The sequence below is a fragment of the Neolamprologus brichardi genome, chromosome 23 (genome assembly GCF_056152115.1).
Source record: "Neolamprologus brichardi isolate AB-2024 chromosome 23, ASM5615211v1, whole genome shotgun sequence".
In the NCBI taxonomy this organism is placed as follows: domain Eukaryota; kingdom Metazoa; phylum Chordata; class Actinopteri; order Cichliformes; family Cichlidae; genus Neolamprologus; species Neolamprologus brichardi.
In genome coordinates this window covers 37,266,174-37,288,468 of record NC_142125.1, presented here as the reverse complement: position 1 = coordinate 37,288,468, position 22,295 = coordinate 37,266,174, and the positions used below count along the sequence as shown (strand labels likewise).

General features: G+C 42.7%; 1 protein-coding gene across 6 annotated transcripts; it reads right to left on the bottom strand.

The window, feature by feature from the left end:
• Positions 1–3,027: 3,027 nt before the first annotated feature.
• On the bottom strand, positions 3,028–21,646 carry LOC102779974 (sodium- and chloride-dependent GABA transporter 2-like). 6 transcript variants are annotated; one of them, XM_006804996.3, is made up of 15 exons: positions 21,477–21,646; positions 20,135–20,379; positions 19,824–19,958; positions 16,954–17,094; positions 16,757–16,847; positions 16,543–16,675; positions 14,082–14,216; positions 13,410–13,513; positions 12,380–12,504; positions 10,688–10,800; positions 10,452–10,589; positions 10,269–10,371; positions 7,825–7,925; positions 5,050–5,220; positions 3,028–4,949 (listed from the first exon to the last, which is right to left on the bottom strand). In XM_006804996.3, exons 2-15 carry the CDS (start codon positions 20,346–20,348, stop codon positions 4,812–4,814), a joined length of 1,842 nt encoding a protein of 613 aa, XP_006805059.2. In that variant the 5' UTR covers positions 20,349–20,379; positions 21,477–21,646; the 3' UTR covers positions 3,028–4,811. The 6 variants fall into 6 exon arrangements, with proteins under 6 accessions (XP_006805059.2, XP_006805060.2, XP_035769848.2 ...); XM_006804997.3 differs by having other exon boundaries at positions 20,135–20,356; XM_035913955.2 differs by lacking the exon at positions 21,477–21,646 and adding an exon at positions 20,906–21,267.
• Positions 21,647–22,295: the final 649 nt, after the last annotated feature.

Genomic DNA, 22,295 nt, shown 5'->3' with positions numbered 1-22,295 from the left:
CTGGAGAGCACCGAGCTGAACTTGGAGAACAAAAACACAAAGTTTGCTCTTAATAGGACCCGGAGAGGAAAAAGTCCTGCCCCCTTTGCGCTCAATCACCATTCCTCCACCCCCCCCCCCCCCTCCTCTTTTCTCTGTCTCTCGCTCTCTTCCTCAAATCAGAGTAAAGTCAAGTGCTGGAGGAGAGGAGAGGAGGGAAACCGTAACAATGCTGTCACTGGAGGATTTTCTGTTGCCTCAGCAAAGGAATGAGGAGGCTGCTATTATCTTTAAGTCACTCGTGGCTGTGAAGAAATAATGAAAATCTAAAACTTATGCATTCATCAGTTTTAAGTTTTCAACACCAACTTCCAGTTTACATTAAAAACTTCACCCAAAAAACCAAAAAAACCCGAACAAGTTGCTTCTCCCCCCCCTTAAAGTGAACTCCGACACCCCTCCATTAAATGCCAGCCTGTTATTTTTAACACTTTTACCACTTTGACTACTTTAATAATTAAAGGCCGGCAGGATTTGAAAGGAGACTTTCAGAAAACTTAAAGCGGAATAGATAATTTATGGCCGCTCCTGAATAAGAACTCTGGGAGTTCACTGTTCCCCGTGTGAGAACATTTAATGCTGTGTGTGTGTGTTTGAGGAGGAAACGGAAGCAATGGAGGGAAATCTGTGAGCGTGCATACAGTAGGTGCTGTATTGCTCCAACTGGTTCTGAGAATGTAAAGGTGGTGGGAGGGGAAAAAAAGTGTGTGTGTGTGTGTGTGTGACTCTGCAGGTGTGTGGCAGTGCCCGATACTGCCCCAGGAGCTGTCTTGATTATTTATTGTACCTTTTCAGGGGCCTGGTGTGTGTGTGTGGTATTGCAAATGGGATGTCATACTTGTGTGCTGAGAGGGATTTAGCCTCTTGCTGGGGCTGAAGTCACCACGTCTCACTCATGCACAAACAAACATGCTCTCAGAGGGCAGCCAAACAGGAGAGAGGCTTTTCTGAAAAGAAAAGAAAAAAAAAGTCTTCCAAGACACTGCTCATTCGCTGACTCACCTAACAGCTATTACCTTCACACACCAGCGAAGGGGGAGGTCAGTGTGTGTCTGTGTGCTAAGAGGAAGGCCTCTCTTCGTGGATACACTCCCCCCCTCCTACTCTTCTTCCTTCTCTGTGCAGAACTTGAGAACAGATATTACATTTCAACTTTGCTGCGTCGGACGGTGAGAGAGCATGTCAGCCCTCCTAAAGAGCCATAATCCAAAAGCTTTCTGGACAACTGAGCGGTGTGGGCAGTGCTGGCTGGCACGCAGCTGTGTGATGGGGGTGGGGGTCGTGTGGGTGGACAGCGGAAACTCGGCCCAAAATGGGAACACAGTGCACCGTCACCATAAACCCTGGAACACCCCCTGTCAAATCCCGCCATGGTACGATCCACATTTGAACCAAACATCCCACACTGAGGAGCGCTTTACTTTCTAAAACTTGTAAATGACTAACTTAAATATTTAGAGAATAATCACAATTTGTTACAAAGTGTGCAAAGTCATGTGTTTAGTGGGGGTGGCTGGGTGGGGGACTTGGGCTCGTGACCTCCTCGTATCTTTGTTACGGCTCTGCTGCTGAGTGTTAAAGCCTGTGCTATAGAGTCCCACAGACCTGAAGACAGCACCACCACTGCTCAGCGGATCCAATATCAAGCTCAACTTCACGTGCAAATCACCCAGCTGTTATGCAACCCCCCCACCCTTTCTCTCCTCCCTGTCCTCAAGTTTCATCTCGATTCCCCCTCCAAGTGCTGCTACTTTACACCAAGCTGTCAAGAGTATTGCGGCAAAAAGTGTGTGCATGACTATAGGATCTTTGATACAAGCCGAACCCTCAGTGCTCGTGTGGCTGAGAGCTGTCTATTTCCAGTATATCTGCAAGTCAACGTGTCGGAGATGTGACTTTTCCTGTAAGTGCATGGGCAGGGTTTCAGATATCTAGTCCCGGGAAGTAATGTGGCCAAAATGTTTAAATTTTTTAAATACGTGTGATGAAAAAGTGCTGCAGCTGCGAGCTGGTGGCAGCGAGCCTGAGCAGAAATGAACTTTTTCTCCAGCATCTTTCAAAGCATTCAGTGAAACAACGCACAGACACATGCTTTGGCTCGCATCCTTGCAGCGTCCTCCTCTCTTCTTCCCTCCCTCCCTCTTCCTCTCTCCTCTTTTGAATCTCACACACTCAGCCCACTGGATCATTTTTAATCCACATCATGTGAAACAGAGACGTATGCCAAAGCAACCATATGGACATAAACCCTCCCCCGTTTTCCCTGCACTCACACACACACACACACACACACACACACACAGTTACATAGTAACCCGGATCACATGTGCATTCAGTTTTGCACGTCACCAAAACGAGATGTGTGTGTTTGTGAACCCTTCGTGCTGAGACACGTGTGTGTGGAGGACCAACCCGCTTCCTCTGGTGGCTGCGAGGGGAGGGAATCCAATACAGTTAATTGACAAACCGAGCCTTTTACATAACCGCCGGACTCTGTCTAAGTGCTGCTGTCTGAATTCCTCCCCACCCGCTGCTGCTCTCCCTCCCTCTTTAGTCTCCATGACACCCTCTCCTCCTCCTCCTCACACACACACTCCATCTCTCCTTGACTTCTATCCTTTCACGGATGTTAAACCAGCAATTCGCACCAGGATGAGGAGAACAGCAATCACGGCACTTGTTCCTTTTTCCTCCACCTCTCTCCTCACTTCTTCGCCTCCGCTCGTCTACCCTCCTTGTTGAAGCCAGGTGTGGCCTCAGCATCTGTTATGGCTCCACTGAGGGAGACCGCGACGCCTCCCGGCGACACACCTGCACGCACACACACGGCTTGTCACACGAACTGAAATAAACAGTCGACACAAACGCTCATATCCACAATGTTATATATATATATATATATATATATATATATATATATATATATATATATATATATATATTAATATATATATATATATATATTAATATATATATATATATATATATATATATATATATATATATATATATATATATTAATATATAGTCATTTAGAAAAGAAAATAGCAGTACAGATGGAGGATTTCAAAATAAAGAGGCACATGCATACACTTGTAAACAGAGATGATGACACACTTGGATCAATCTGAAGTCAATCAGAAAGACATCCAGGTTTGAATGACAACAGTTTCAAGTTTCCACAAGGGTCTCTTTATATCTTTGAACATACTGCATTTGAACACATCACAATTGCTCAAGAAGAAGCGTTTCCAGTGAAGAACAGGTTCTGTCCTAAAGTACATTAAGTTACTGGAGACGTCGCCTCCACTAGGCTGAACGGTGATAGAAAAAAACCAGGAGTGAAAGTAGAGTGTAAATAATTAAAACATATTCTTGATTTACATTTCAAGTCCAAACATAAGGAACTGAAGTTGTTCAAATAGGACAAATTCGTTCATCGCACTCCCGGTGTTAGTTTTCTATGTTGTAAACGTATCTACCATTTACACGCTGTCTTCAAAGAGTCTACACATCACTACTGCGTTCACACGTTAGAGCCGCAGAGACCATCACAATGAAGAGGTCGAACAACTAAAAACATTTCAACTCAAAAATGATGCACGAAATTAAAAAATAAAGTCAGCCAGCATGCAGTCAGTACTGCATGCTGGCTGTATGCATGTTTCCCTACAGTGCACAGCTGTCTAAATAATGCCTCAAATCTTTATAAAAACTGCACAGTTGCAGGAAGTAACAAAAAAAAAAACCCAAAACAAAAACAACAGTAATTAACTTTTTAACAACAAAGACGTGTGATGGATGAAAACCGATTGTTGCACTTGATCTCAAGCACCTGTGCGTTGGCAACAATAAAAAGGACTAGACTGAATGTCTTCTCTACTTGGTCTGAGGGTAAAACGTGTTATGATCCATTCAGATGCCATGATATTGCCATCAGAGAGGGTGAAGTATGAGAAAAAAATAAAAACCCATCCCTATAAATTACTGCATAACACGCCTGACTCATGGAGTCATTTCAGTTTATACCTTCACCGCAATGAATCGATGCACTAATGGACTCCAAAGCAAAGCAGCCATGCTAACGCAAACGGTAATCTCTCAGGCTCTCATAGAGAGTATAGCTCTATGTATGTATGACTGCTGGCAAATAAAGGGAACATTAGTCCTGCGCGCAGACAGGCAGCAGAAGCTGTAATTATATGGTCCTTAATTACATGAATAAACTGAGACAACAGAAAAAAAAGCAGATAAAGAGATAACATGATTCAAAGCCAGAAGGGTGTGCTGTTTTACAATAACCAGCTCTGGCAGGCAGGGTGTGGGTCTGGTGTAAAAGATTAAACAAACTGTGTCCCAGTTCAGGGCTGGACCCTCTGTAGAAAGCTCCAACCTGAAGAAACTATTCCAATAGCAGCGAGATGGTGCATTCAGGTAGGTCTTGTTTAGTTTTGTTTACTTTAACTGAGTTTTCACTGAACTAATTCAAAATAACCTTCTAAAGTTAAATATGTGGAAAATATATCAGCTTTATCATTTAAATGCTCCTGTAGATGAAGGCTGTTGTAGATGATGTGGATGTCCCATAATTGAAGGATCACCTTTTGATTACAACATATTTAGTCAGCAAGTACAGACTGATGAGGATCCAGCCCCTCTGTTGGTATCCAGCAGCATTAGCTCTAAAGTTGACCCTCCGGCCTGACACACCCGACTGACCGAGCAGCAGCCACTGTTACATTGTTGTTAAGTGTCTGTCGGGTCGTCTTGTCCTAGATGATTTCTTTTAACGGTGCCTTTGACTTCTCAGTGAGAGGCAGACTGGGGCTGGAGGGGATCGCTGACTGGTTGGAGAGGTGGTGGAAGGTCAGTGACGGGGTTTCAACGGGGCTGCACAGGATTTGGAAGCGCTGCGGGATAGAAAGGTTGCAGTTAGTTGACCGTGGATCAGCGTCATTAAAGGCACAAGACAGTTTCACATCCAACAGCAGAAAAAACACATTGTATCACCTGTGTCAGGGTTCCCGGGGTAGTGACCAGGGCGTAGATGGCCCAGATGGGAAGCAGAGAAACGGATGAGAGGGTCAGGATCCAGCCCAGCGTTGTGGCCCATACTGGAGCCACCAGTCCTTTCCCCAGGCTCAGTGGTGACCAGCGCACCAGGGAAAATATAAATGTGGCCTGAAGAGGGGAGAAAGGAGGACGGGGTAAATACTAAAGGTCTAGGCTTAGACATTTTAGGCCAAAAATGGTACATCAGTGTTTCCCAGTTAAACAGCAGCAGCGATAAATACCCTCCCTGAGAGCCCTTTAATAGCAGCTGGATGTAGACGAACAGGTGGCTATTTACTCATTCGCTGTTATGCGGTCGATGAGATGTCTCCTAATGCTCTCAATAAATATGAGACCAGGAAAGAGTCTGGCTCTGTCCAAAGGCAGTAAAACACCTCTGCTGCACAATAAAAACATGCAGTACCTCTCCCAGATTTTCATCTGTGCAAAACGTGTTTGAATTTAAATAGTTGCTGATTATATTTTTATACTAAATTACAACTACGTGGACAAAAACAAAGAAACCCCAACGACCCTGGGAAAGGGCGTAAAATACGAATCAAACCAGAACGCAGTGATTTCCAAAACGCTGAAGGCCTATATTTAACCTAACAAGTGTAGAAACAAAGAAGTTTCTCAACATAAGATTTCAAAGAACAAACAGATTATCATTAAATGACTCAAGGCTGAAAACCAATGATCTTTATGGTTTAAGGCAGTGCTGCGTTTAAAAAAAAGACACAATTCTGTAGTGGAAATCATTTCATGGGCTTAGAAATACTTGAAAATTGCAAGTTAAACCTCAGAAAGTATCTAGAAACCCTCACAACCAAACAACAACAAAACAATTCTATAAACAAGAGAGGCGATGCTGCCGTCTTTGGGCCACAGCTGATTTAAGGATGGTCTGACTAAATAAGACTGGAACTTCTTTTTGGAAAGCACTGACTCTGCATCCTAAAGAGGACAAACATTCATTGTTTTCAGAGCACGATTCAAACCTCAGCATGTAAGATGTTATCGAGCGCATTACTGAGCACAGAATGGGTGATTTAAATGGGACCATTAATGCTGCTAGTGCATAAACAATCATGTGAAAAGAGTTTTCACAGGACTCTATGTGGTCACGCGGAAAACTAAGCACACCCTTACTGCATCCATAGGAATTAACAGGGAAGGTAGCAGCCGAGTGCAAACCACAAGACTTCTGGAACAATGTCCTTTGGACAGACACTATAGTCCAAAGTTTAATAATATGTCTGCATTAAGTGCATAGTAATTACATAAATTGCAAAAAAGTGCAATAAACTACAAAAAAATTGAAAATCGTTTTTGTTTTTTTGACATATATTTCTAGTTAGAGAAATTTAAGAGGCTTATCCCTCAAAACTGTAAATACAAAAAAGTTGCACAAAATAGTTTCCCACCACGGGAAATTTATTTTGAGTGTCTTCATAGTTTTATTTTTGAAATACACCAATTTTTATATACTGCAGGAAAAATGAAAATAAATATTATAGTGCAAATTTGCAAAAAAGCAGCATATGCATCAAAATAAACTATTTCCAGCAGTGCAATATGAGTCCTAAGCATCCCAGAAACGACACAGAAAGTCATAAAGTCAAACATAACTTTTAAAAACACCAGTATAGGCTCATGAGGCCCTGATGGTAAAAAAACTACATTTCCGCAAAATGACATCACTTCCGGTTTTGGGCAGGACATGGCGGATATGTGATAGTTCGCGCTGATGGACGTAGGAAGTGTTACAAACAGCTGATCGGATCGGCAAAGCGTGTTTCTGGAATATTATGTTTTTGTTGCTGCAAGTGCTTTTATGCAGTTTTTGCAAAGCCATATGTGGAAGGAAACTGTGACCTAGGACAAGCTGATGGCATAAGATGTAAGTACAACTCCGGTTTCATATGCAAAAAAAATTATTGCGCTAGCTTACGTGGTTGCAGAGCTACAGGGATTTAAAGTTTTGCAAAACGGAGCGTGCCCGCTCCGACCGGCTTTAAAGGGTTAACAGGTAAATCTTGGCAGAACTGGGTCAGATAACAGGACAATAATCCCAAGCAAAACTGTCAAACCACGTTCTGCTCGTATAACAACACCTCGGCACAGCTGTAAGTGACCAATCCAAAGTCAAGACCAGTCACCTATCGAAAACATCTGGAGCATTAGCAAACAAAAACATGGGTAAGGAGGCTGTGAACAGTTCGTAGCAGCAATTTGATCTTGTCAATTCCCAAAGACTTCAGAGTATTTTCTAAAAACGAGTATCTGGAGCGGGAAGTGTGTCCCAAACTGCAGCTTTCTTGAATGTGCTGCTGGCATCAAATTGAAAAGCAGAATACATTTTTCCAAATAACTTTTGACATGCTGTCTTTCTTCTGTTTCAGTTGAATGTAGCCTGAAATTATTTGCATTCAGTTTCCATTTACATGTCAAACAGTGTTTCAACTCTTTTGGAAACTGCTCGCATCCAGTGCTTCTTGAGTCCTGCCAACGGAGCTCATGATTCATTTTCTGCTCTGGAGGTGGTGGAATAAAAACCCAACCTCACTGATAGAGACACACAAGTGGCACACAGATGAACCCTGATATTTTCCTGAGAGGCGGAAGGTGGAATCTTTATGAAGTCCCACACCTGTGCTAATGGACATCCTACTTCACAGCAAACATCTCATAACAAAGTGGAATGCAGGTCAGCGGGTGGAGGTTACTCACAGTGCACACGATCGGGGTCAAGTATTTCCAGCACAGGTTGAAAAAAGGAAGAGGGCTGTGGCCGGTCATATCCCTGATGTTGGCGCTGAAGCGCTCTGCTCCTGTGGCCAAAACAAAAACACAGTGAGGTTTGGTTGTGGTTCAGTTCACATCATGGTTTGGCAACGGTGGCCAACTGTGCTTAGAGAACATTTTTTCTTCCTGGTATTCACCGCCAGAGCGGAAAATACAAGCAAAAAAAAAAAGGAGAGAAAAACAAATTATAACTGAAATCACCGCTGCACAGGACAAACAGCCAAGCTGCTGTTTACAGCCTGTCCACGCTCATACACTGACATGACGGTGAATGACCTTTGACCTTTCAGATATGAAATGCCATCATGTTATTTTCTCCTTTTGGGCAGTTGTGTGGAATTTTGTTGTAATCTTGTGATATACTGGCGAAGCTGAGGACACACACCAAACTGTCTGACTACCAACCCTCCTGAAATCCACACTAGTGCTTTTCTCTGCAGGCTTAAGAAAGTGAGCAAAATGCTATCAGTACCTACAGCTCTTTCCTTTTCTGTCTGGAGTGGTAGTAGGAGGAGCACAAACTGTCACATACTCTGCAACTTAATTCAGTTTTATTAATATATAACACAACAACCTCAAGGTGCTTTATATTGTAAGAAAAGAAACATCTACAATATTAAAAAGGAACTCCAACAATCAGACGACCCCCTATAAGGAAGCACTTGGCGACAGTGGGAAGGAAAAACTCCCTTTTAACAGGAAGAAATCTCCAGTAGAACCAGGCTCAAGGAGGGGTAGAAACAGGACAAACCACCACACTGTAATGACTTACTCAATAACCTTAAAGCAATTTTGACACATGAAAGCTGGAGAATCTCGGGAGAGTCGGCTGAGGAAGTTGTCTGCAGCTTTTCTTTCAGTTACTCCACCTCAGAAGGTAAAAAGAGGACACATGACACCCACTTGCTGGTGGTAAATTTCCAGTTATTCCTCTGCTCCGTTCTCAAACGAGTCCAAGACCGTCAGACATTCTCACTGCTAGTTTAAGAATCATGCCCCCCTTGGCTGTCCCCCACGAACCGTTCCCTCCAGGGCCACATAACCAGCGGTACAGGAGTGTTAGTGGTCATCAGAGTCCTTAAAAAACTAAATTCCCACAGCCGTAAAAAGGGGGAAAAGGTGCAGCTGAGTTGTGAACGCTGTGGTGTGGTATTTTTGGTCCTTATAAGCACCCACACCTACAAACACATTCTCTGCTGGAGTATTCAGCCTATTTTTTATCTCATGAAATGGCAACATATATTTTTTCTAACACTTAAAGTCGACTGTCTAACCTCACTGAGCGTTTACTGCATTGTCCTGATGTATGCATATAAAACACTCCCTCCATTGCACTTTTAAACAAACAGTGTTTTTGTGAATGCTTCAGACCTCCATGTCTGGCTGGAGTGGGGGCTCCCTGGGGCCAGCAGACTGAGACTGAGAGGCGACAGGGCCCGGAGGCTGATTTAGGGCCCGGAGGAGACAGACAGGGGCCTGGCTCGGAGCCAGTCTCCTTACAACAGTGGGTAGCTGCAGCCATGTTAATATACTGTCTACTGCCTCTAAGTGGAATGCCGGAGGAGGGGAGGAAGTGGACAGCGAGACTGTGTGTGTTTATCAGATTTGAGGACTTATATTCATTAGTGATAAAAGTTCTTTTTATTTTCTATACAACAGCAACCAGCTTAAGATTATGTATAATCTCATTATCCTACTGCCTGAGCTCCAACTGAATTTAATTAAAGTCAGACTAGTAGAAATGACTCGGACACTATTTTTCCATTAATTTAGTGCTACATTAAAGAAAAGAAAAGAGCAAATAAAAATCAAACAAGAAGAGAGGAGACCAAAGCAGGAAAAAGAAAATCAAAGAAAATGGAAAATAAGCTAAAAAATGGAAAGAAAAGAGAACTCAAAACAAGAGTGGAAACAAGATAAAGGAAAGAACCAGGAAAATAGGATGGCAAGAAATATAAGAACATTGAAAAAAGTATTTAAAAGAAAAAGGGGAAGAGGAGTTAGGGAAATGAAATGTTACACCGGAAGAGTCAGTTTGCGAAGGATCAGAAAGAGAGCAGTGTGACGAGGAGAAAAAAGGGGAAGACAAGGAAAAGATTAAAATTGAAAGGAAATGAAAGATTAGATTGACAAGGAGATTAGATAAAGACGGAAAAAGGAGGAGAGGAAAGGGAAGGAGAAGGAAAAAAGAAGTAAAAGGTCACACAAAACAGAAGAGATGAGGAAAAGGGGAGATGATCAGAAAAGGAAGGAAAAGGAAACGGGGAAGAAGAGAAAAGGAATGGGAAATATAGAGTGGAGGGAAGAATCATGAGGACAGAAAACAGGTGATGAAAGGGCAAGGAGCAGGCTAGAGTTGGGATTTGTACCGTAGACCCAGCCGATGGCCAGAGACTGGAAGATGGAGAGAAGCAGCAGACTGGCTCCACTGCAGGAGAAATGGTCATAGATCTGGAACACATACAGACCACCCTGCACCACACAGAAGAGACGAATCATTAAAAACAGGCTACTTCTCCAACACAACACATCCATCCACCGGTGTGACTTACCGGTGTGACCATGACCAGTCCAACCAGGAAGCAGACGATGCAGACAAACAGCAACAGCAGCTCTCTGCGGTGACCTCGTCTGATCAGGTGAGGGTACAGGTCAGTCACTGATGTCATCAGGGCCTCCAGGCTCACAAACTGCACGAGACACATATGTCGGCGTGTTTCCGTGACACCGAACGCAACGCCAGTGCAGAGAAATTCAAAGTTTGTCGAGGGTGTTAGTCTGCATCTACCTGTGTGTCCAACCCCAGCATGATGATCATGAGGAAGAAGCAGACAGCCCAGAGTTGGGGTACGGGCATCATGGCTACAGCTCTTGGGTAGGCGATGAAGGCAAGCCCGGGTCCTGAGAAGACCGTGAGACCAAAGATATTACAAACAATTAATATTTGTTCTGACATAAAATAATGGAAAATATTTACTATTTTTATCACATTATCACTCAGAGCTGAGCTCGGTTTTGCTGGAGGTTTCTTCCTTCAAAGACGGTTTTCCCTTCCCACTGTTGCCAAGTGATTATTAATGGGTGGGTTGTCTGTGTAGCCACCACGAAGCACATCATTATATACCAGCTAGGCCAACTTCAGTAACCCCACAAATGTCACTGCTGTTCAGTTTTCTGTCTCCATTCATGTTGGAAGTGATAACAGAGCTGTACGTTTTAATTTTTCAGAAATCCCTCAGTCAGAACCAGAGATGGGCAGTAACGCGTTACTTGTAATGCGTTACTGCAAGTAACGAGTAAAGTAAGGGATTACTATTGCAAAAACGGTAATTAGATTACCGTTACTTTCCCGTAGGAACGCTGCGTTACTGCGTTACTAAAACCGTGATTTTTTTTTGCGAGAATGTCTCATGACAATGACGTAAGCGAGTGCGACGTTCGTGACAACAGCTGTGTGCAGATCAACAATGGATCATATATCGAGTACGGAGAGAGTATGAGGTGCAGCGTTTAAAGCGTGGAAGTACTGACCTTACTTTGAGTTTGATTCCATAAAAAGTGACAAAAACATTAGTGTCCGAGGTGCGTGGGAAGAAAACTTCTTTTTACAGCGAAAAAAACCCTAAACAAGCTCTGAGTGCGCAACGACGTAATGGGAAACTCACAGAGAAACTTGCGGATTCTTCCACTGACCGCCGCGGCACACCTGCACCAGGGCAAACCTCCGCAAGTTTAAAAAAGAGAGACTTTTTCATTTGATTACATTTTGTATGATGGATTGTAGAAAAAGTAGAATTGGGCAGAAAGATCTATCGCTTCATCACCTATTCAGGTAAAACTGAAGGTGTGTTTTTAAAAAGGTAACTAAGTAACTAAGTAATTAATTACTTTTGAAAATAAGTAATCAGTAAAGTAACGGGATTACTTTTTTGGGGAAGTAATCAGTAATTAGTTACTGATTACTTTTTTCAAGTAACTTAACCAACACTGGTCAGAACATGCTATATCATCTTTAGATGGAAACTAGCGAGCTAACTCCGTTAAACTTCATAAATTCTGTTTTCACGGATGCCTGGATGTTAAACCTCATTGTTACACCTGATAGAGGAGCCACACTAATCATTTTATTGAAGATAAAAGAATTTAGACAGTTTGTAACTCTCAGTGACGCCGCAGTGTTCTTATGACTTTGGGACCTGAAGCAGAGTTTGGACCCGGAGCAGGCTAATGACGTCGGACGTAAAGACCGGATTGGTATGTGTGACCAATTTTATGCTTTATTATTATTATTTTCACCACAAGGGCATCTCGATAAAATCTGGTTTGGGATCACTATCACTTCTGATTGTTTCACACTTCCTCCTCATGCTTTAACAGTTAAATTAAGAGTTAAATTAGCCTGTGGCGCAAAAAACCACAAAGTCACAGTCTGCTGACTTATGCTGACAGTTCTGTGTCCTGAACGAAAACGGTCTCTCACCTGATTGGGCTACGGTGCCTATGTCCACGCCTTGTTCCTCAGCCATGAATCCCAGCACCGAGAAGATGGCGAATCCTGCCAGGAAACTGGTGGCGCTGTTCAGGAGGCACAGCATAAAAGAGTCCCTGGAAAAATACGTAAATACACACACAATTAATCTGAGTTAACTAATTAGATTTCAATACTGTGCTGTCCAAAAGTCTTGAGCCACCCCTCATTTCCTTATATTTGAGTGGTAAAACCATGCAAACATACATGAAAATCCAGGATATGAGGCAAAAAGGGAGTTTGTACAATTCTGACAAGCTTGAAAGTCGATATTTGATACGACCACCTTAATTCTTTCAAACAGCCTGAACTCTCTTATTTAGCTTTCTTGTTATTTCTTTAAGAAGTCTTCAGGAGCAGCTCTCCAGGCTTCTTGAAGCTCTTCCCTGAATGTGAAGATGGAAGTTTTTGGCTAATAGGTCTAATAGTGAAAATGGTCAGGTACTAGAACAGGACTGAAAGTAAGTAAAAAAGCAGCCAATATCCAAAGAAAGAACCGTGAAAGACCTTCGGAAGTCTGGAGAACTATTACTCAAAAAACTGCACAACAGTCTGGCTCCTGTTAAGCAGTATATACAGAGGGTGTCTCAAGAGTTTAGCACAGCACTGCGCTGAACACAAAAAAACCCCCTGTGAAAACTGAAAGACAGAACACAACCCCACTGATGACTTGATCTGTCCTGTTACTGTAAATACAAGTCAAGAGTCAAGAGCTCGACTCTTCCTGAGTGTGTGTGTGTCCTACAGTGTGGGAAACATGGCAGCGAGGGCTTTTCTTTAAGGTGTGGCTGTATCAGTGTGTTTTCTCTGTCCATTCCAGCCATTCCTGCTGGAAGCCATCTGACCAGTGGGAGCTTACATCTTACATTTCAGCAACTACAGTTTGTCTCAAGTCAAGTGGAAGAAGGAGAAGCTGTGTGGCTGACTGTTTTTATGTGGTTGTATGCATACATGTCTGTGTGTGTCTGACATAGTGCCTCACTTATAGCAGTCATTGTTGTATTTGTTGTAACTGCCCAGAGCTGTGAGACTTCCCAAGCAGATTCCATAAGAGAAAAATATTTGGGTACCAGCATCCATCCATACCTACAGAAACAAAGAGAAACAGAGAGCGAGAGGAGAAAGTGAAAGGACACGTTAGCCCACAAGCTCATATCTAACTACTGATGTACTTTATCAGCCTCGGCTGCTGTACAAGATGTTCTATATTACACAGTTTTTAGGTAACATGACACAAACTTGGCTAATTAACAGAAACAAATAGATACTGATGCTGTCAAACCGTACCCACACGATAATAACAAACACTTTTTTCACACCAGCGAAGAAGAGTTTGAAAGTCGCTTCTGAATTTATAGAGCGCAAAACCACAGCGACAGTAAGATCTAATGATCTAGTGATGAAAATGTGGCACAGAGCAACAAATCAGATGTCACATTGTAAACTACATTCAACTTCACAACAATAATCCAATCTCCTTCCTGCTGTATGGCCGATCTGACATTTACTCACCTGACAGCGCGGCTCTCCTACCTGTAGGAGCTGCCGTACGACCTGTAAGAACGACTAGAAAAATGTCCTCCGACGTGATGCTTTTCAAAATCTGCCACCGTTTACGGACACATAAAGCGAGTGTGCGTTTGTGTTGTTGTACCTGTGGGTCTGCCAGGCGGGTAACGTTGGGTTTGAGGTAGTAGATGATTCCCTGGGTGGCTCCGGGCAGGGTGGCACCACGCACCAGCAGCACAAACAGCATTACATATGGAAAGGTGGCTGTCAGGTACACCACCTAGAATGTACACAAGAGCGTGCAGGGATGTGGTCGCAGAGACAAACAGGGAGGATGTGACTGTGATGTTCTTTAAAAAAAAGAAAGAAAATACTACAAGAAGGAAAGTTGGAGTCTTAAAATCTGTTGACTGACGGCGGCAGAGGCACAGCAAATAAGTCCGACAAAGTGGCTGCAGTGTCGTGGCCTTTATTTCTCATGTGCTACATGAAAGGAGAATTATGTTTTGGACTTTACCGCTCCTCGAGGTTCTTTTTAAAAGACTTTATGTCACCATAAAAATGCTCCTGCCGTAGATATTTTTAAAATTTTATTAATAAATGGGTGCCATTAAGTTATATGTAAGCATGTTTTGTTTATGAGGTAGGCATTTGGTTTTAAATGACCTTTTCATAGTTCCTTTGGAAACTTTTTTCTTCTCAAAAATGTATGTTGGCTATGCACTGTGTAAGAGGGAGAAAGTCAAACACATTCTCCTGCTTCTACCTTTCTTTCTAAGCGACCTTTTGATTTGGAAATATGTCCAAAATCAGCCAGGTGGAGTTATAAAATCCCCTAACCTTTTCCCTACCCATGCTGGACAACATCCACCAATATTCACTCTTAAATAGTACATAAAGTACATAAAGTAGTATTCAGGACAGGGCTGCCACAAACGATTATTTTGATAGTCGACTAGTCACTGATTAATTTTGCGATTAGTCAACTAATCAGATCATCATCCATTGGACGTAAAACGTACAGCTTATTGCACCAGCAGCATCTATAACTATCATTAGCTTACAGCTTTAAGTGTTTAAGGTATGTGCTAACTAAAAATAAAGACAAGATGATAGTTTATTAAATTTTAATGACATTTGCAGATTGTTTCGGTGAAGTTTAATAAACTCCTTGCTATCTAAAATATAACAGGACACCGGAGTATATTCTCCAGCGTCTCACACTTCTGATAATCAGTTGTCTGCTTGACGTTTATTCAGCTGTGTAAAAGCTATAACTTTAATCTCAGCCAAACCGATTTACTCAGGAACAAATAAAATACTGAAAAAGCCAAACAATAACATTTTGAAGTTATCTAAGTGACTTATATATCGTGTTTAACCTGAGTAGTGAAAGACGGCGGTGGGTTTGAAAACAATTTCCGGTGTTCTCACGGGCTCTAGTGAGCCTTGCCCCCGGCTAGCTATCGAGCTAGTGGGTAACAGACGTCTCCGAAAACGTCGGAGCGCTTTTGAAAATATGTGGTGTCTTGATAAACTGAGCAGATATTTGAGGTTTACACAGCCACATTCTCGCCTGAAAATATGTTAAACGTTTATTTTGTGACCCAGAAAGATTAATAAGAGTAATATTAAAACTAACTAGCTGCCGCCATTGTTAGAAACTGAGCTGGGCTGCGCTATGAATTCTGGGACACAGCTTCTTCTTCTTCGGGGTTTAATGGCAGCTGGCATCCTTGTACATGCAGTGCTGCCATCTTCTGTTTCAGTCCGTTATTACACTCTTAAATCCTACTACTTATTCCTGCGTCTATTGTGATCTTACAAAGCTTCAAACGACGCGTCGACTATTAAATCAGTCATCGACGATTTTGATAGTCGACGTAATCGTGACTAGTCGACTAATCGTGGCAGCCCTAATTCAGGACGGGCCTAGTTTTTTCATATTTTAGTAGAGAAGCCCTGTTTTTGACAAGTGAGCAAGCGCTGGCTCTGCTGCACACCGTATAAAAAGTTACCGAGAGGCAACCACCTCCAGTGACACCTATATTTATCTGACCCTGTGCTCTGGGGGATTGTAAAAACAGTTTTCACACAGAGGTCAAAGCAGTTTCTCATGATATCCATTTTTGTGGGCACAAAATGCTGACTTTAAAATTCAAACACTAAAACTAGAAAAAGTGTCAGAAGTGGAACATTCGCAAGAGCTCACACACTCTTGTTTCTATCACTTGATGTGGGTGAGCACCTGGAAACCACAGATAGCACAAAACATGGACGTAGCCTCAAGGCTGGAACTGTGATGCTAATGCTATGTCTAAAAACTTGCATTCAGTATGGTTACCTAAAAGTTTTCTGGTGCTACAGAAGACGCTTTTCTGACATGACTGCTGAACACTTTACTGCTGAGCTTATGGGCTCAGTCCCTCATTTCGGCCAGACTCCCAAAACTTGTTGGTCACAAGTTGTTAGTCAATGAGCGTGCACTCGACATATCTTACACCAAAGATGGATGCATCCATCTTTTACACTGTCTATGATGGCAGCTTAGACATGTAGCTGAGACAGAGAGGGAACTTGATGAAGCTGATGTGTCGACTCCTCACCTTCCCGGTAGACTTGACTCCCTTCCAGACGCAGAAGTAGCAGATAAGCCAGACGGCGGCCAGACACAGAGCCAGCTTCCAGCTGATCGGGCCGAGCCCGTCCAAAGTGCTGGACAGGCGGAGCACCTCCCGCCTTTGAACACACATGCAGCAGGTGTTAGCACCAAAACTGTTTCAAGCTTCATCATCAATACTCTAAAGATGTTACACTCACTCCCAAAACTCCATGACAGGAGAAGTGGCGTTCTCCGGCAGGCTGCTCGCATTGGCCGTTTGGTTGTAGGAGTCATATGAGAAACACGCTTCTGCAGGAGGAAACACACAACAGACCCCAGTTTGCCTCTTAAATTCTTTTGCATGGTAGCGTCAAATTGCAAGGATGACAGCTTCTGATTTCCTGTTTTTACTGACTCGTGTTCCACGTGTTATTACAGTGCGACCACGGGAGCTCCGCCTGGAAGCTGTAGGACAGGTATAAGAGAGCCCAGGCCAGGATGACTATGTAGTAAACACAGCCGTGCAGGATCATCACCTGGCTAGCGTAGCCGAGACCTAAGGAGACACAACAAGTTGCAGAGAAGACAAGCGGACACGTGTGGTGAGTTATGTGAGCATGCAGAGTGGCATAAACGAGCTTCAAAGCCTCCATGAACACGCCCTCTGTTATCAGTTCCAAGTCACTTGAGTTTGAGATGAAAGCATCCCGTTACTCAGACACTCGACTTGCAGCCCACACTGAGTACATCTTCATTAGATATGAATGATAGTCTTATGAGGCCCTGAGTGGGTTACAAAGTGTAGGCTGTTTGGCTAGACAAATAGCTGTCTGTGGTATCCGCTAATGAAATTCAGGCCGCATCTGACGACGGGCACGCTAACCGCACAAACCAGCGAGGAATTCCAACAGAAGCTTTTCTTTGTCCAACATTGCAATAAGTACGAGGACATGTGCCCGAGGAAGTGCAGGAGTTTATTCCAGTGCTAAACACATGGCCTTCATGCAGCTAGCTGTCAACAAAAACAGAGTGTGCGCAGATATGTGTGTGTGTGTGTTTGTGCACGCATGCATCTGCAGGCCATATGGGCCAGAGTGGCAAATGTTGGGACAAGAATAATTTTTCATTAAATAAAAAACAAACAAACATGGCTCCACTGACACAAACACACACATACACCAATTTCAGAGGCGGTCCAGCAGCTAGCATGCTATTAGCATTAGCTGAGATGGACAAGCGTAACTGGAACATTTGGGTCTTGTCTCTTCTACACCCTCTTTGTCCCTTTCAGCAACTTCTTTCACACTTTCTCTAGAAACATGGCCGTTACCCTCAGGGCTGCATTGCTTTGCTAACTACTGGTTGGAATCTGTGTGGCAGGTTAAATATTGTTTTTTTTTTTTTTTCCCATGCATGCCAAAGTGGCACACCCTGCTAAAGTGTTGCGCAAACACAGAAACAGCTCTGGGGCTTGTCTAAATCTGAGAAAGAAATAGATGACTGTTGTGTTTTGTAAGAAGCCTCTGCTGTCACAAAAATGCCCACAAGGTGTCAACTGGCAATGCTGAACACAAAGCTGTGAATGACAAAAGCCTCGTGTCCAGTTAAGCATTATTATTATTATTGTTATTATTATTTTTTTTGCAGTTTCTCTTAGTGTTTGGTAAGGTCGCAGCACTAAAACCTGCTTGGGTAGGTTATGGAGAAAAAGAAAAGGAGTTTAGTTATGGTTCTTTACAAGATTAACACTACACCTTGAAAAATGTGATGTGTCCATGTGACACTCTGGAGATGAGAGCAGTCTCATCACAGGGTCCCTTCATATAACATAGACTTGCTCTATCCCTCACACCATCTGTCCCGTGGTTTTTTCAACTGCTGTGTTAAAGGTGAAAGATGAACTTGAAACTGTTGGGTTGTGATTGTGTGTTTGGTTAATACTTATCTGAAACTCCTCTCTTGGACAGCGAGATACAAAGAAAACAAGACACTCTGCATGCTGTTCGTGGTCGGCAGGGAACGTGGTGCCTTTTGCACTCTTGAGCTGTTTTAAAGCACAAGCTGAGCTACACTTTCCACTGCACATGCACACAGCTGGCATTTTCTGATTGCAGACACACTGTTTGTACAGGTTTTGTATTAACGTGGAAGCTTTGAATGCTTGCGCCAATATGGGTGAAGAATGAGAAAAAAAAGGCAAGGGGTAAAACCAGAAAACAGCACTGGGCAAAAATCTTGAGCTACCCCTCAACTTCTTTATAAGTTGGTTCCAAGGAGTCAGACTTTCTGGTAATTTTTTTTTTAAGTGGTCTTTAGCAATAGTTCTCCAAACTTTCTGAAGATCTTTCAAAGTTTTTCCTTGGACATTGGCTGCTTTTTCACTCATTTACCTGTTTGTTAAGCTAAATAACACCGAGCTATCATTCAAGCATTAAAAAGGCGCCAAACTCAGAGGATGAACCAGTCTTGTGTCTAGATCTAACAGACTTAACCTTAGCAAGATACAATTTTAAACTGTATCTTTAGCAGCCTGTCACAAAAACACATAATTTGTTACGACTTCCTTTACTTTGATCTACAAAAGATAACACAGTCTGATAGGTGTAACATAGTACTTTTATACCAACAAAGTGATTCTTCAAGATATCTTGGCATGGTATACAGTGTGTCCTTGGGGAAACTGGACAAGTGAAGGGCAAAAGAAGAAGAGGCAGTTCTAAAATGTATAATCGATGAACAGTATCTGAAGTCATGTCCTTAAGAAATACGAAAAATCCAGCAGAGACATGAAACAGGGCCTGAGAGATGCATTTGGCTCTTCAATTGATCCATCTACTGTTCACTGAAGCGTCATCAGAAATGGTCTCAGTAAGGGTGGCTGTCATGAAGCCATTCTTAATGGAGGGAAACAGGAAGAAAAGGCTTCCTGTTTCCCAGAAAAATTATGCAAGAACATCAACATGTATAGACAGAGAGTTACAACAGTGAGTGTCTACAGCCAACTGTAAAACACGGTGGAGGCTCTGTCATGACTGCAATTACCCGAACCACACTACCAGTGCACTAAAAACATACTGGACTGAAAAGACGCACACACATCTATTTTAAAGAGGTGCAAGCACAAACTCGTGCATGCAGTTATACAGACATTTGTCTTTGGAAGACTGAATTTAATATGCATCTAATAGTAACAATAATACATATTTGATTAAATAATGAGGAAAAAAATTAAAATATTGGCTGATATTACTGTTGGCTACATAAAACAAAAGGAAATAAGAGTACCTCCAAATAATGGGCACATATTCCTCCAGGCACTGACCCCTCCCAGGCTGGTGTACTGTCCCAGTGAGGTCTCCAGGAGGAAGAGGGGGATGCCGCACAACACCAGGAACAACAGGTAAGGTACAAAAAACACCCCTGTGCCAAACATAAAAGGTGCTTTTAAGGACTTTCTCTGATCACATTCAGACCAGCTTAATCTTAATTTCAAGTCACAATGATTCTGAGAATGAGACTGGAAAAATAGGACAGGGAAAGGAGAAAAAAGAGACAAAGACACTTTAGACAATGCCAGTTTTACTTCCTCTCTTTACCTCCTCCATTTTTGTAGCAGAGGTAAGGGAACCTCCAGACGTTTCCCAGACCGATGATCTGCCCGGCTACGGCCAGAAGGAACTCAGCCTTGGAGGCCCACTGGCCTCTGGCTAGTAGGCCGTCTTTGGTAGCTTCTTTTCCCATTGGCAGGCTCCCCTGGGGGAACTTGTTTAGCAGTGTCCCAGCAGGGTTTGGAGGCAGTTGATCAGGCATCGCAGGTTCTGGCAATGATACGAACACAACCCTGAATAAGGTGGAAAAGATAACGGAGAAGATCAGGATGAAAGCAAATAACAGCTCACAACTCGTTCGGACTATTTGGAGCAAAAATAAAGTACAAGAAAGTAAAAGAAGGGGGCAAGAAAGATCTCACATCTTCGCAGCCAAGCCTGAACGGCAGGAAGCCGAGTGTGTCTGCTGGCAGTTGGTTTGGCTGCCTCACTTATCTACGATGCTCGTGTCAAGGACAAACTAATGTGGGTGTGTGTACTTTATCTGTGGACTGCAGGACTCCCCCTTACTAAATGTGTCAGTTTCACCATAACTGGGAACTATTTCATACATTTAGGTGTTTTGTAAATGTGCACACGGTGATGGACATCCAACATTCAATAACTATGTCTACCTTTTACCTTAACTCCATCCATTGACTTGTAAAACTCTTTATTAATTTGTCCTTTAGTAAACTAATATAGTTATTACAGCAGCAATAAGACACTCTGCTCCTTGTTATGTTAAAAATCTCTGATATTCAGACTATTGTGACTCACCAGAGTTTATGATGATATTCTTTATTATTCGTTCATGTAGTATTAATTGAAGTAGAGCCTCTAAACTTTAGAACATTTCTTAAATATGAATTAACTGTTGAATCCCAGCAAAAGCAGTGAGGGTTACAATAGCTAAGGTTTCGTAACGTGTCGTTTACTTTGCGTAACCTAGATCCCACTCTTCCTTTCATAAACATTGTCAGGCCACGTGACCACCAAATACTGATATAACAAACACACCCGGCGTCTTTTCTTTTATAATCACTTCTTTTTTTAACCTTCCACCATGACTGGCCCGCTTATAACACCGAACATAAAAGCAGAAACGCTGACAATGTAACAACACATGTGTAGCTTCGGTTATCCTTGAAGCGAATGCTTTCCCTGTAACAGTTCAGTGCTGAGGTTAAGCTAACGGCGGGGACCTGAGCGCTAGAGGCGGGATTAACACTCAGGATGCTCAACGAATAATGGCTGTAATTATTTCCCCGGACCTTTGTCGTTACGCTCGCTTGTTATTTCACATATAATTTAAAAAATGTGTCAGAGAATTCACGGTGATATTGCCTACCTCTACGTTTCCAGTATTTCCTAATACCGCGGCCACCCCTGTGTACCGGCAGGGAAATGGTTTGTTCCGGGCACGAGCTGCTGTGTGAGGGACTGCTGGCCAGTGCAGCGTCTCAATCCAAATTTATACAGGCACTATGTTTGGGACTGGTGTGGCGAGGGGATGTTAACCCGCAAGATGCAGGCTACAAAATGAAACACAAAGCATCATGGGTAATGAGTAGTGTAATTTAGCGTTGCACAACAAAAGACTTACAACACTGTTATTGGGTACCTGCTCTCCCCTTCCTTATGAACTTTAAGAATCTATCGCGTGTACTAAACGCGCTCTTTCCTCCACGTATTTTGGGTTATTTTCTGATGAATATGAGTCATGTTAGGTCGTTTCTCAGAAACCTGTTTCCCACTATGTTTTTTTGCTACCTGTATCAGTCAGAAAACTGGTCTTTCCTGCTGTTACATCCTTAGTAGTGTTTCCTGTAGGCCATTAAAAAGCTAACATTTATTAAGCTATTTATCATATAGTAGTGATTGTGTCTCCATTATGTCAGGCTTTCATTTTGCTGCCACCCACCTCAAATTTAGATGTGATCACCCTTAGAAGGCACTTCTTAGTTTTATTTATCCATAATATTTGAGTGATGCATAAGAATGGGTTATGCAATTCATAATAATGATAACAGCACCAAAACTAGTCAAATGAGCGGCTATTAACCACATCCTTCCACATTGTAGCTGCTTTTTCTTTCCTTGATGAAATTTGCATTCTGTGTGATGGCATAAGCTGAAATGGCAGCAATGCTGAGGGTTTCTGGCAATG